This window comes from Dryobates pubescens, chromosome 5 (genome assembly GCF_014839835.1).
Source record: "Dryobates pubescens isolate bDryPub1 chromosome 5, bDryPub1.pri, whole genome shotgun sequence".
Lineage (NCBI taxonomy): Eukaryota > Metazoa > Chordata > Aves > Piciformes > Picidae > Dryobates > Dryobates pubescens.
Genome location: NC_071616.1, coordinates 39,195,391 through 39,210,806, shown reverse-complemented (window position 1 = coordinate 39,210,806; position 15,416 = coordinate 39,195,391). Strand labels below are relative to the sequence as shown.

General features: G+C 44.7%; 1 protein-coding gene across 2 annotated transcripts; it reads right to left on the bottom strand.

Moving 5' to 3' along the window:
- Positions 1–1,097: 1,097 nt before the first annotated feature.
- Positions 1,098–14,970, bottom strand: PPP2R3C (protein phosphatase 2 regulatory subunit B''gamma). 2 transcript variants are annotated; one of them, XM_054162074.1, is made up of 13 exons: positions 14,904–14,970; positions 13,281–13,408; positions 12,005–12,109; positions 11,291–11,403; positions 10,404–10,501; positions 9,912–9,982; positions 8,906–9,038; positions 7,528–7,583; positions 7,379–7,454; positions 6,059–6,195; positions 4,400–4,537; positions 2,204–2,263; positions 1,098–1,487 (listed from the first exon to the last, which is right to left on the bottom strand). In XM_054162074.1, the coding sequence occupies exons 1-13, from the start codon at positions 14,950–14,952 to the stop codon at positions 1,299–1,301; spliced, it is 1,353 nt and encodes a 450-aa protein (XP_054018049.1). In that variant the 5' UTR covers positions 14,953–14,970; the 3' UTR covers positions 1,098–1,298. The 2 variants fall into 2 exon arrangements, with proteins under 2 accessions (XP_054018049.1, XP_054018050.1); XM_054162075.1 differs by lacking the exons at positions 13,281–13,408; positions 14,904–14,970 and adding an exon at positions 11,611–11,719 and having other exon boundaries at positions 12,005–12,095.
- Between the last annotated feature and the right edge of the window lie 446 nt (positions 14,971–15,416).

Below are 15,416 nucleotides of genomic sequence, written 5' to 3'. Positions count from 1 at the left end.
TGTTATGTGTTGCATCAAAAAATGCTCTCACTGCCTTGGGTTTAAACTTCTTTGTATAAAACACTGTATTACTCACTGTGCCTTAACTTAACCCTTCCTCCAGTTTTTTGCAACCTGTATGAAAGTGATGGCTTTCATAATGGCTTAATTTTTCTGTAAATGCATTAATTGGTTATTTTATATTTAATATAATTTTTGAACTGGAAGTTGGCTATGGCTGGTCTCTGGAATGATGCCTGCACACAGGAACATGTACTTGTGCACTTCGCTCGAGTCACATCCTGGTGGAATATTCAAGCACTGAAAATGGTATCGTAGAATGGTCTGGGTTGGAAGGGACCTCCAGAGGCTATCTAGTCCAACCCCCTCTGCAGTCAGCAAGGATATCCCCAATGACATGAGGTTGCCCAGAGCCCTGTCAAGCCTCACTTTGAGTATCTGCAGGGATGTGGCCTCAACTACCTCTTCCACCACCCTCACAGTAAAGAGCCTGTTCCCAACACCCAATCTAAATCTACTCTTCTGTAGTGGGAAACCATTGTCGTCTTGTCCTATCACTACAGGCCTTTGGAAACAGTCTCTCTCCATCCTTCTTTTAGGCCCCTGTCAGGTAGTGGAAGATTATGAGGTTTCCTCAGAGCCTTCTCGAGGCTTACACAGAAGGCTAAGCGCTGAAAGCCTTTATACAGCTATTTGGAATAGTTTAAACTAGACTTAAAGCTGGTACAGTTTAATTTGTTAATGAATCTCTTTAGAAGCAAGTTAACCATTCAGTCAGTTCAATAGTTATTTTTATACATGCTGTTAGATACTTAAGAGCTGGACACAGAGAAAATAAAGGCCTAAACTCTTTACCTCCTACCAGACTTCTTTAGAAGACAAAGCTTGACAGTGCTGTCATGAGGAAGAAGCCATACAGAAAGCCAGGGGAGGCTTGGGATGGCTGAGTGGGGGACACAGCAGTTCTGAAAGATACCGAGAACCACCTCCTTACTTCCAGGGTGAAGTCACATTCTGGAACAGGGTATTCAAACAAGAATGGGGCTTGGTACACAAGCAAAGCATCATAAAATATTTATTTATTTAAAAAGGTCATTTTTTGCCTCTTAAACACCACTTGCTTTTTCGGTTTCAGATGCAAGTTCCACAATTCCTCTACCTACCACATTTTATATCCTAGGGGAGGGCAGAGGGGGCAGGGAAGAGGCATTGATTCAGCTAATGAATGTTTTCAGCTTCCAACAGTTGGTGCATCCCATTGAGCTCTCTCCGTGGGTACAGTCTGCTCCTGTTCAAGGTCACGTATCCTCAGCATCAGCGCTGCTGTCGTTATCGCTGGCCACCAGGACCTCTCTGTTCTCATACGTCCAGAACCCATTCAGATCTATGAGAATGCTGGTAACAGTGTCTCCTTGACTGCTATTGATTAAGTCTTGAAGGGAGATTTTGTAAGGATCCTTAGGCTTCACCATATCAAAGATCTCATCCTATGAAAGAAGAGTCAAACTTGAGGAAAAGCCCCACACACATTGACAAGAAGAATAATGGCTGCTTTGTACCCTACACAGCAGCAGCTTTGGGTAACTAGTGCCACCCCCACCCATTTACACACAACACAAAACAACAAAAAAACTGTTAAATCCCAAACCATTTAACATACAAAGCACAATAACTGGCTACAGATAGGAGCAGTGTGCTCAGCTCCCACATCTCAAATAAGAATTTGCCCCTCCAGGGAGGCTTTGGCCTCGAAGTGGCAACGTGAAACTCAGATTGCTCCTATGAGCTAAGTTTTATAGAAGCTCTTGTACTTTTAAGTACAAGCCCTGTCAAATGTAAAGTAGGCAGTAACAGCTTTATAAGAGGGTATTTTCTCAGTCAGCAGCCTGCCTCCATCTCCACCAAGGGATGATCCTGTACCATAAAAAAAACACACCAAGTATCTTCAAGTGTGAGGCACAGCAGCATGTACTATTTTGTCTCTTACTAAGAAAGCTGACAGAACACTTGCACACCAGATTCCTTACAGAGCAAGTGCTGAACACAAGGACATTTTCAAACCTATGAGTGGGACAAGAGGCAATAAGTAAATACACAGTAAGTAAACACATACACAGCAGCCTACAAACTACAAGAAACCAGAAGCCGACTGAGACTTGCTTGTTCAAGTATTGCACTCAGTACTCGATTCAACAACACTAACCTTGACATCCTGAAAAGACACTGGTTCTTGTCCGTGGATTTTCATTTGCTCCTGAATAGCCTGGAGAAAAATTGAAAAGTTAGGAATAAGTAGTGCCTAAGAATCCAAATTTCATTCTGACCATTAGTGTTTGAGTGCTCTGCAAATTGGACGTGCAGACACTTGAATATAACCACTTAAAAGCCTAAGGTAGTAATACACTCAAACCAGAAGTGTGAAATACAGCGAAGGAAAGAGAGAAGGGTAAAGACCAACCAGCAGACAGACATCTGAAATCTACTCTGGGAGCAAACATCCAGAATATGACAAAATGCAAGAAGCTTTGTGCAATCAAACAACTGGATTAAAAAAAAAATCACAGTCTCACAGCATCACCAAGGTTGGAAGAGACCTCAAAGATCATCAAGTCCAACCTGGCACCACGGACCTCATGACTAGACCATGGCACCAAGTGCCACGTCCAATGCCCTCTTGAACACCTCCAGGGATGGTGATTCCACCACCTCCCTGGGCAGCGCATCCCAATGACGAACGACTCTCTCAGTGAAGAACTTTCTCCTCACCTCAAGCCTAAACTTCCCCTGGCACAGCTTGAGACTGTGTCCTCTTGTTCTGGTGCTGGTTGCTTGAGAGAAGAGACCAAACCCCTCCTGGCTACAATCACCTTTCAGGTAGTTGGAGAGAGCAATGAGGTCACCCCTGAGTCTCCTCTTCTCCAGGCTAAACAATCCCAGCTCCCTCAGCCTCTCCTCACAGGGCTGTGCTCAAGGCCTCTCCCCAGCCTTGTTGCCCTTCTCTGGACACGTTCAAGTGTCTCAATGTCCTTCCTAAACTGAGGGGCCCAGAACTGGACACAATACTCAAGGGGTGGCCTAACCAGTGCAGAGTACAGGGGCAGAATGACTTCCCTGCTCCTGCTGGCCACACTATTCTTGATGCAGGCCAGGATGCCGTTGGCTCTCCTGGCCACCTGGCCACACTGCTGGCTCATGTTTAGGCAGCTGTCAATCAGCACCCCCAGGTCCCTTTCTGTTTAGCAGCTCTCCAACAGTATCACAGTATCAAGGTTGGAAGGGACTTCAAGGATCATCAAGTCCAACCGGAATCTCCCAGCCCAGCTCTTCATTTCATTACTTTCATTACTTCTACTGAACTCCAGGATGACAGTGGAAATTAAAACCATGGGCAATAACCAATTGCAACCCTCACAAAGAGATTTCCACAGGTAATGATTAGGCAATTTCAGGCCATTTTCAATTTATATGTGTGGTTTTTTTTGTTTGCATTTTTTGTTTTGACCAATAGAAAAATATTCTTCCTAAATGAAATCAAAACAGTTTATTCTATTCTATTCTTTTTCTATTCCATTCTATTCTATTCTGGAGCAGGGAGGTCATTCTGCCCCTGTACACTGCACTGGTTAGGCCACACCTCGAGTACTGTGTCCAGTTCTGGGCCCCTCAGTTTAGGAAGGAGGTTGACTTGCTGGAACGAGTCCAGAGAAGAGCAACAAAGTTGATGAGGGGTTTGGAACATAAGCCCTACGAGGAGAGGCTGAGGGAGCTGGGGTTGCTTAGCCTGGAGAGAAGGAGACTCAGGGGTGACCTTACCACTCTCTACAACTACCTGAAGGAAGGTTGTAGACAGACGGATGTTGGTCTCTTCTCCCAGGCAGCCAGTACCAGAACAAGAGGACACAGTCTCAGGCTGCACCAGGGGAGGTTTAGGTTGGATGTTAGGAAGAAGTTCTATACAGAGAGAGTGATTGCCCATTGGAATGGGCTGCCTGGGGAGGTGGTGGAGTCACCATCACTGGAGGTGTTCAGGAGGAGACTTGATGGGGTGCTTGGTGCCATGGGTTAGATGTTTGGGTGGTGTTGGATTGGTTGATGGGTTGGACGCGATGATCTTGAAGTCCTCTTCCAACCCGGTTTATTCTATTCTATTCATTTCCACTGCAGATAAAACCACTGCAGATAAACTCACTGAAAATACCTTTTGAATTTTTTCCAAGTTTTGGAATTTATTTTTTTTTTCCCCCTTCTCTTTAATATTTTAAATCTTCTTAGAAGTAGTTACTGGCCTCCCAGTGGGTGTTGGTAATTTGAAGTGATTCCCTGCAGATCAGCATGCAGAAGCACACAGGCTCTAACACTATAAGCACAGAAAATGGTCTACCTGTATAAAGAGACTTACCCTAAAGAAGTAATTAAGGGAAAAGACATTCAGGTATCCTTTGTTCTCTATATCAAGCAGTTTGAAAATATATTGCAGAGCTGCAGGCTCCTTTCTGTTTTCTAATGCAAGCACAAAGTCCAGGTAGGTTTTATAGTCCTAAAAGTAGATACAATCATGTTTATTACAGTCTTCCTTCTAAATTGATTTTGCAAGCAGGAAGTTTATAAATGGCAGCAATTTCATTGTAGGGGATCAGTCTGTTTTCTGACAAAGACAATATGAAACAGCAAAATGGCTGCAGCCATCACCATGAACAGGAAGGTTAGTTTTTAATGACTGATGACAGGAAATCCTGCCATTTTAGAGGTGAAATAGGATTTCAAGCATCAATTCAAATTAAAAATGCTGCACATACTTTACAACAACGTTTAACACATCTTCAGACTGCTGAACATATCCAACTGGTGAAGAAAGGCCACCTAAAAAGTTTTCACTACCACAAATTAAACATCCAGTGGCAGTAAAGCTAACATTACCAACCACTGAACTTTGTTTTTCACTAGTACTGCTTCTTGGTTTCCTGATCAAGATGGAGTTGTGACAAGGACAGAAATCCCTCAACCCTGTGTATATAACCCTGTTTAAACACCAGAGTTGTGTTGCTATTCAGAAGGAGCTTGACAGACTGGAAAAATGGGCTGGCGGGAGCCTCATCAAGCTCAGAGGGAATGCAAACTTCTGTGTCTGGGAAGGAATAACCCCATGCACCAGTACATGCTGGGGGCTAACTGGGCTGAAAGCAGTTTTGCACTGATGGACCTGGGAATCCTGATGAACCACAAAGCTCAACACAAGGGCAGCAAGGTGCCCTTGCAGCAAAGGCTGCTGACAGCATCCTCAGCTCCATCAGGAAGAGCTATGCTGGCTAGTCAAGTAAGGTGATGGCTCCCCTCTACTCAGCACTGCTTAGAACACATCTGAGTGCTGGGTCCTGTTGTGGCCTCCCTTGCACAAGGCTGACAGACACATTGTTTTGAGTCCAGCAAAGGGCAAAGACCTCAATGATTCTGTGATTCTACACAAAACTAAGACAGCAGAAGGATCTTATGGTGAATTTAGAAGTCAGCCATCTGAACTCTGCTACAGGAGTAGCAACGCATGAAGCAGAGCTTTCAAAATAAATAGTAGTTTTCATTGTACCTCTAATTTAGTTACATTTCCCACTTTTCACAGCTATGGGTAGCTTACAACCAAAAAAACCCACTGTGGTCTTCAAGAAGGCTTGGACAGGCTAGCTAACTTGTACTAGACTCAAGTGTGCCACTTGTCTTTGCATCTTTTTAAAGTGTTGCATGTAACTACAATGCACTGCTTACATCTATGCACTTCATGTTACTGAAGCAACAAGAAGCTTTGTCCTAGGCTGTCTGGATTTTCTATCACCTCTGCTTTTCCAAAGCAGCAGCTTGCCTTTAAGCCACACTGAACTGTCTTAGCAGCAAGGTAATCACAGCATGGCTTAATTGTAATTTTCTCATCTGCTGTGTGGTCGTTTGGGTGCACAGTGATAAACACAAGTGGGTTCACCTCCAGCTGCTCTTCAGAGACACTGATTATGAGACATTTTCCATCCCAATAAGCTGTTACATTGTGAATAAAGTGAAAATGTGTCATTACCATTTCACCATCGTAGGTTAAGCACTCCTGAAAGACACGATCCAAAAACACGTTGGTCAGAGTGCCTGTGCCATATCGAGACAGCTCCTCTTTGCTGAGCATACCATTGTGATCTTTATCAAGGTTTAAGTACTGGCCTAGGGAGGAGATATAGAGGGAAAAACATAGCATACATGTATCAGCAAAGAACTGTTTCAATAGACAAAGAAAATTTACTATATTTAACATTTCATTTTCATCATAAAATGAATGAAGTGGGAATGTGCTAGGTCCACAACAATCCTCTACTCTGCTCTGGTGAGACCCCACCTGGAGTACTGTGTCCAGTTCTGGAGCCCCTGTTACAGGAAGGATCTGGATGTGCTGGAACATGTCCAGAGAAGGGCCATGAAGATGATCTGAAGGCTGGAGCTCCTCTCCTATGAGGACAGACTGAGGGAGTTGGGGCTGTTCAGTCTGGAGAAGAGAAGGCTCCAAGGAGACCTTATTGTGGCCTTCCAGTATCTGAAGGGCGCCTTCCAGAAAGCTGGGGAGGGACTTTTTAGGGTGTCAGGTAATGATAGGACTAGAGGAAATGGAACAAAACTAGGCATGGGTAGATTCATGTTGGATGTTAGGAAGAAGTTCTTCACCATGAGGGTGGTGAGATGCTGGAACAGGTTGCCCAGGGAGGTGGTGAAGGCCCCATCCCTGGAGGTTTTTAAGCCCAGGCTGGATGTGGCTGTGAGCAATCTGATCTAGTGTGAGATGTCCCTGCCCATGGCAGGGGGGTTGGAACTAGATGATCCTTGAAGTCCCTTCCAACCCTAACAATTCTATGATTCCAATATTCCTAAAGCATCACAAATGAACACAGAATATGGGGGAAGGGGAATTCCCATGACAAGGTGTTAAGAGTTCTACTAAGAGTTCTACTTAAAGTCAAGGCTCTATATACAGAGAAAGAAGCAGAAGGCTAAGATCATATTACTTTAAACAGATCTACATGAAAAGCATGAAAAAGGAGCTAAAGGTGATGCAAGAGCATGAACAGCCAACAGGGAAGGTTACAGAGAAGTCTTGTGCCCTGTGCAAACAGCACAAAAGGACAAGGGATAAAACCATGGTAAAGAGTGACAGTGGAGAACTGAAACTCTAAAGCAAGCCAGAGATGCACTGAAAAGGTGGCTGCAGCAGTTGCAAATATTAGTTATGTGGAGGATTCAAGGAGAAATAAAAAACCACAACAAAAAACCCAAAGAAAAATAACACTAAGAATGTGACCAAGTCACACAAGGCAGAGAGGACTGAAAAAAAGAGCATTCACATAAAGGAACCTACCATAAACTCTTAATGCAGAAGGAGCAGAAAACCAATTTGTTTCCTGACTTTCTTTAGAGAGTTCTTCATCCCTTAACTAAGTGAAACATAAAGTTAGAATTCAGAGAGTGTGAATTAAAACACAATAGCATATGCTAGGAGATCTTTACCTCCAGTAAGTCATCCAGGAAGCTGCAAGCTAAAATATCCTGGATCTTTATCTTCCCTGCAGCAAGAGAAGGAAAACACGTTTTAACAATGGCCCAGCCAACACATCCCTCTGACTGCACTTATTATTTAAGGAAGAAATATTCTGAACAGAAAAAAAACCCCAACAAGACAAAACCCAAACCCCTCAACTTCTAACAGCAAGGATAGGGCTGTAATTAAAGAAGTAAGATAAAAACAGCTTTTAAAACTACTGAGTCAAGCTAGCCTGATACTAGCAGGAGTTCTCTTGAAGCCTTAAAAGCCACAAAACTAAGTTTCTGTTAGCAAAGACCTCTAAGGTCACTGAGGCCAACCATTATCTAATGTGAGTGTTCAAAATGTAAAATAGAGAATGGAAGAGCATGCTTAAAACATTTGCTGTAATAATACAGTATCTCAAGTGCAGTGATATTTTTACACCTTCAGAGACCACTGATGTGACAAAGCTGAGGTGGCAGAATGCACTTCTGCTGCCGTAGCTTTGACTGGTGCACAGCCTGCACAAACAGCTGTGCAAAACAACGACATTGTAACTTCACATACACATTCCTTGTGGCTTTGTAATTACCTCTGCCAGGGGCTACTGCCCACACAACTCTGATAGACCTTGAAAACCTATGCAGTGCTCTCAAGACAGTCAACAGAGTTTTCAACACAGTCAAGGGCATACAAAAACCAGCAAACTGTTGTCTGAGGGTGCTAGATCTGTGGCGAGGATTTACAGCCATAGCTGCAAACCTTTTCTAAGGGCTTTGCATGCTGCACACAAATTTAATCACAGATGCACATCACAATTAGCATTCCTGAGCACTTCCATAGCTCTGTGGATGCTCTGCCAAGCAGCCTGCTGCTAGTTACTGTGGTTTTTATCCACCAGCAATGCATGTTTATGAAATTATATCTTGTCAGTTCCTATGAGGTAACTCCACAGCACCACAACTGGTGGGCACCTCATAGAAAATTACCTGTAGATTATTAGACCCATGTAGATCCTCATGGTATTACACACATGTATTACATATACACACATACTTCTGTAGAGATTAATCTTCAAACCCCAGATTGCTGAACAAAAGCCTACATACTACTTTGAACAGAACAGAATAGAATAGAATAAACCAGGTTGGAAGAGACCTTCAAGATCATCGTGTCCAACCTATCATCCAACACCACCTAATCAACTAAACCATGAATAGAACAGAACAGAATAGAACAGAACAGAATAGACCAGGTTGGAAGAGACCTTCAAGATCATCATGTCCACAAGTAGCCTTGCTGGAAACATTTGAGAAGTGAAAATACTCCCACATCCTCAGCATCTTGAAAAGATGGAGCTACCTGTCCTGAGAGGATCCAGAAAGAAGAAGAACTTCCTAACTGCTGTGCAGACATAGAAGGAGTAGAAGGATTTTTCTAAACCATCCAGTTGTGGCAAAGTAGGGATGAGCTCCAAAATATAGTTTTCTAAATCCTGAAGAATAAACAAAGAAAAGAAGCTTCAAACACCACTATTGCTGCATGTTTGCTATATTCCACCCTGCCTTTGGAGTATATTTTCAAAGAGCATAATAGAATAGAATAAACCAGGTTGGAAGAGACCTTCGAGATCATCGTGTCCAACCTAGCATCCAACACCACCTAACCAACTAAACCATGCAACTAAACCATGCAACCAAGCACCCTATCAAGTCTCCTCCTGAACACCTCCAGTGATGGTGACCCCACCACCTCCTCATGCAAGCATGCAGGGAAGAGGATGAAAGCAGCCAAAAAAAGCTTCTGCCTCCATGCAAGGAATTCTGAAGTCATGCCTGTACATGTGATGCCACGACTGAAGCAGTCTGCAAATAAAGCAGAGTGTTTTATAAAGTAGATGACATTTGCATGCAAATATAATGCATCCAACTGTACCTTTCTCAACTACCAATGCATAACTCCTAACTGGATTACCCTATTGCTGAACACTCTTTAACAGACTTTTGTAAAGTAGAGTAGTCACTAGAACCTTCATAATTATTCTATGTTTACTTTCCATGAGTTCTAACAGGAGTAATTCAAAATCCACTCTAGTCATTCTTTTTAGTGATGGCTGCTATATCCTACTCACTCTAGCCAAGCACTAATGACATGAAACCTTGATACCTACAATCTTTTTCAGAGATTTACCCATATGTTAAACATGCCTCACCACCAAGCATTGCTATTTATCCAAACAAACATGCCCACTCCAGCTCTAGATTATGATACAAGCTTTCATGACATAAGACTAGAAGAAAATTGGGAGTCCTTCTGCTGCTCTGTGCTTTGAGTAGACAGGCATTTAATTAACCCAGCATTTACTTACTGATTCTCTGAGGTAACCCTGTCCTGCCACGTCATATAAACTGAGACCTATTCTTGTCTGATGAAGCCATACTGGAAAACAGAGAACAGAATGACAATGATAGACTTTTTTGCAGTAAGAAGGCACATTAATCAGGCAATCTACAGGACACTGTGCACTGAGGCCACTGTTAAAGCACAGTATCCAAGATGGAGTTAGCTTCCCACATGTTTTGCTGTTCACAGCGCTGCCTGAATAAAGGCTATCAGAATGACAAGACATCTAACAAACAGGTCTGGGTTATCTCTGGCTGAGAGGTGGATTTCAGAGGCAGGGTGAACTCCCACCCCCTAGTAACCCCCAAAAAACCACCCCAAGCCTCCAGGAAAACAGCATTAGCAACCAAGAGCTAGATCTTGCTGCTGTTGAAGAGAACAGCAAGTGATTAATGAAGTTTGAAATAGCTTGAAAACAAACCAACTTCTCATTAACACAGAAGAAGCATCAACTAACCTTTTCTCATGACATAATTGAAAAACTGCATGATAGATATCCTCCCATAAGGATCATTATGGAGCAATTTAGCAAAGATCTTAGCTGTGAAGAACTGCCTGCAAAACATAAGCACAGTGCTGCTTCTATGCATCTGAATACTGACAGATGCAGCTACAGTATCCAAGACCTACAGACACATTAAGATACAGTTTGAACAATGAGGAATGTGTTCTGTTTCTTCAAAAGCATTCATGTGCTACACAGCAAGTGGGACCCTACCAAGCAACAAGGGTAAACTCAGTAAAAAGCAAGCTAGCTGGCTCTGCTGCTCATGAGAGTGATGTGGGTGTCTTTAGAGCTGTGGGTCAATCTCTTTCCTCTAAGTGTGATGTATTTGGTAGCTTCCAGTCTTCTATAATGATACACTTGTAACAGCCAGCCCTGAGAACTGACCTGCTTCTGGCCAAAATTCAACCACAAAGCTATGTGCACAACAGCAGTGTCCAGCAGGTGCATAAAGGAGGACTATTCACTGTATGCTGTACACACAACACCTGCTAGGAAATTTTCCACCAGATGATATTAGGGAAGGTTGGGCAGTATCTCTGGAAACATTATTTCCTCTTTAGATACAAAATGTGCTGTTTACTGGCCACTGACATCATAAAAACACTCATGCTGATAAGAATTTCCTTCTTCAAAAGCATGTGGTACCCTCTTGCAGACACATCTATCACAAGTTTCCTCAGAGATGCAAGACAATACAGCAACTGAAGCTCACCAACAGCTCCATGGCCATGATTTTATCTCACCATTAGACTGTTTCCATCTATGCTAGCAACTGAAAGTCAGAACAGCACTGAGGTTTAGCCAAAATAAGCATATTCAAGAGAAGAAAGCCTTACTTGCATTTAGGTCCAGCCTTTTCACCAACTTTCAAGAAGTTCTCATAGTTGATCATTGCTTCTTCCCCAATCATTGGCAATGTCTGATGCTTGTCCAGTAGAAACCATAGATTCTTAAAAGACATTTATATTTGGTTGAGAAGATCTCTCTTTTAGAGAAACCAAGGTGCTTAAGACAGAATATCTAAGAAATGCAACAAAACCATGGTTTTGCTGCAAGGCTATCTCAGTTAATCAGTTCACATCATCCATTCAGACAGAAAGGCAGGCAAGTGATGTTTGTACTGCTCTGAACTGGTGTTAAACACACTCTCACTCACTAGAATTTCCAGAGCCACATCCCTTTTGTCTTTGCACTGCAGTGAACCCAACCTTCTTTGGAGTCTCTCAGTGATATGCAAACAGAATCTATTTCTTCTTCTGGAACACCTAGGGAAATTGTTGGAATGTGTGGGAAAACTGGAAGCCCTTGACTTAACCCAGAGATCATAACCAGGTTTAACACAGACATCATAATGAGGAAGGTCTAGACTTGACATTTTGAGCTCAAGGCTATGCAGCACTTTAGTTTTAGCTAGTACTTCACAACCAGTCAACGTGCCCAAACACCAAGTACCTTGCCATAAGGTTCTGTGGACAGACAGGAGACAAACTCAGCAGACAGAAGTAGTCTGTCAGGCATCACTACTGGGCATACAAAACCCATTTTCTTACCTGCAGCTCTTCATTATCCAACAGCTCTCTACTTTTTCTTTGCAGAAAGACTGCTCTAGATTCTTCTCTTAATTTCTGAAGCAAGATTTCATCTTCAGCTGGCAGCTAAAAAACATTGTGGTGTTTTAATCTTTGTACAGTGGCATCATTCACAAAATCCACATCCAGTAAGTACTCTAAGGTAGCCCTGACTTGCACACTATGATGAAGCTGGTCACCTGTCAGGAAATAATGCAATATTTACCAGAATGCTGTATGGAATCTGCTGCTTCTACAGGGGTATCACTTCCCCATTGTCTCAAACTGTGACAGTACTGCTAGGCTTATTTAAATCAGGGGATTTCTAATGTGAGAGACTGAGGTCTACCTCCTAACTGATAACCCATGCAGTAAGTGCATCCACAGGTGCAAGACAGGAGAGGTCACTCATAAAATACATTTGCAACTGTGATTTTACTCAGGAGAGAGTGGCACTTTGTATCTTGTGGTAGGTCTCACTCTCCAAAGTTTTAGCCAACCAAACAGACGGAAGAAGGCTTAGTGTGAAAGTTCTGCCAATGTTTACATGCCAAACTGGACAGCACTACCAGAACCTGGATGATTGCATATGTAGTCATCAAATGAAACACAGGTATTTGAGAACTTAATTGGCAGAAAATCATGATCCTGAGGAATATGGCACCATGGACCATCAAACAGCAGCTGAGTGGTCAAGGGGACAAACGGCAGCAATACCAAGACGTTAGACTTATGCTCCCATATTCCACTCATCCCAGCCTGGCCAAGCATTACTGCTGGATGATGCAAGCAACAAAACTATCTTATGCCTGCAAGACCAATGTCCCACCTTCCTCATGAATCAGCATCCTATTGTACCTAAACACAGTTATCACAGTATCACCAAGGTTGGAAGAGACCTCAAAGATCATCAAGTCCAACCTGTTACCACAGACCTCATTACTAGACCATGGCATCAAGTGCCACATCTAATCCCCTCTTGAACACCTCCAGGGATGGTGACTCCACCACCTCCCTGGGCAGCCCATTCCAGAAACAGAAACAGGAAGCTACGTATTCATACCACTGGTATGTCAAAAGAGGACTTCCTGTCTGTAGTAAATAGCCAAGCCTACTGCCTGATTAGCAGACTATTTCAGGGCCTCTGACAAGATGTTTAGTAATTATTTGTCACTGCTGAAATCAACAGCTGTACAACCCAAAACGTTATGCTTAGCAATCCACATCATGCTGAAGTTTATCTGGATACTTCACTTACCCTGTAGTAAAATCGTGGTATGTTTGTACATGATGCATTGCCACTTTTCCTTCCTCCTTTCCATTCCATGTAGTATTTTGTGAACAATTCCATTTCTTCATCTTTCAGCTCTTGATCACTCTTTTTGGCTAATCAACACAGAAATTTAATGTTGTACTTCAAAGAGAGTTTTAACGTAACAAGGGTCTTGAGAAAAGGAGTTAATCACAGAGTTGTTAGGGTTGGAAGGGACCTCAAGGATCAGCTAGTTCCAACCTCCCTGCCATGGGCAGGGACACCTCACACTAGATCAGATTGCTCAGAGGCACATCCAGCCTGGCCTTAAAAACCTCCAGGGATGAGGCTGAGCCTTACACAGATATGCAGTTCAGAAACACAAATATTAGAGGGGAAAAGATGGAGCACAAACCTATTACATAAATTATACTACAGATGCATCGAGTATGTCACACATGCATTCTATCTGAGTACTTAAAAGTACCTCTTTCAGTAGCTGCACACACCTGATTCTCTGTAGGGTATGCAATGTAGGAGACATGGTTATGACTGACAAAGCTGCAGCATTCTTCTTTTACAAGTATTTAAGATACTACTTTTTGCAAGCAGCAGCACAAAACCACCGTTCACTCTGTAACAGAAGGGATATTCAGGGAGCACTGAGTACTGACTGGAAGTGTTCAAGGCCAGGCTGAATGGGGCTTTCAGCAATCTAGTCTACTGGAAGGATTCCCTGCCTATGGCAGAACTAGATGACCTTTAAGGTCCCTTTCAACCCAAATCATTCAATGACTCAATGATTATACACTTGTACAAGCCTCTCTGTGAGATCACTTCTAACTAGGGGTACCAACTAAGGCTGTCACAGGGGCATGTGCTACAAACCTGCCTTCACAGCACATGCCCACATGGCTCCTCAGCATCCACAGCACCGCAGAACTGTTTTGGTTGGAAAAGACCCTTAAGATCATTGAGTCCAAGCAGCGTCTAACTCCAGCAGGTCTGGTACTAAACCATGCCCCTGAGCACCACATTTACACGTCGTTTAAACGCCTCCAGGGATGGGGATTCAACCACCCACCTGAGGAACCTATTCTAGTATCTGCTAACCCCTTCAGTGAAGAAGTTTCTTCCAATAACCAATCTAAACCTTCCCCGTCCCCTGATGTAACTTGACGCCATTTCCTCTCGTCTCATCACTTGTTACTAGACAGAAGAGGCTGACACGCACCACGCTACAATCTCCTTTCAGGTACTTGTAGAGAGGATAAGGTCTCCCCTCAGCCTCCTCCAGACTCAGCAACCCCAGTTCCCTCAGCCGCTCCTCACAAGCCCTGTTCTCCTGCCGGGCCCACCCGTGCTGTCACTAACCCCTAAGAGAAAGGCGCTTGTTTCTCCAAGATGTGTCCGGTCGCCGCGGCAGCCTGTACATGGGGAACTAAAGCAACACCGCAAACGCCGACGCTTGTCCCACCACCCCGACAGGCCGAATCCCGCATCCTCTGGCTACTGCGGATGCCCACCCACGAGAGCATCTTCCGCGCCTGCCTCCCTCCCTCCCCCCCGCCAGGCTGGCCCCAGCGCTCTGCGGCGAGCGCCGCTGCCGGCCGCCCCCGGGGCACTCACGGGCGCGGCGCGAGGCCAGGCGGCCCCGCAGGCTCCGCTTCCAGTCCATGCCGCGGCGCTGGCCGCCCCGCGCGCCCGGCGGCACGTGACCGTCGCAGTCGCAGCCACCGCGCCCCGGCCGGCCCCGCGTGCGCGCGCAATACCCTGCCCGGACGCGGCTGGCCGCGGGAGCGCCATGCCCTCAACCGATATGGCGGAGCGGCCGCATCCGCCCTGACAGCGCGCGCGGCGTTACGTGCTGCCTAGCGCAGTAAGACCCGATTGGTTCGAGGCCCAGGCGCGGGAGCTTCCGGGCTGGTGCGGGGTTAGCGCCTGGGCCGCCGTGCGGTCGCCTCTGCTGGCAGCGCCTCCTTGCCGGCGCCTCGCAGCGCCGCGTCGTCTGATGGCCGCCGCGCCTGCAGCGAGGTAGGCTCCATCCGGAGACGTAAGGGCATAGCTTTCACCGAAACCGCCCTCCGTTACGCTAAAGAGGGGACAGGGGGAGAGAGAGAAACATTCCCGGTGGACAGTGCG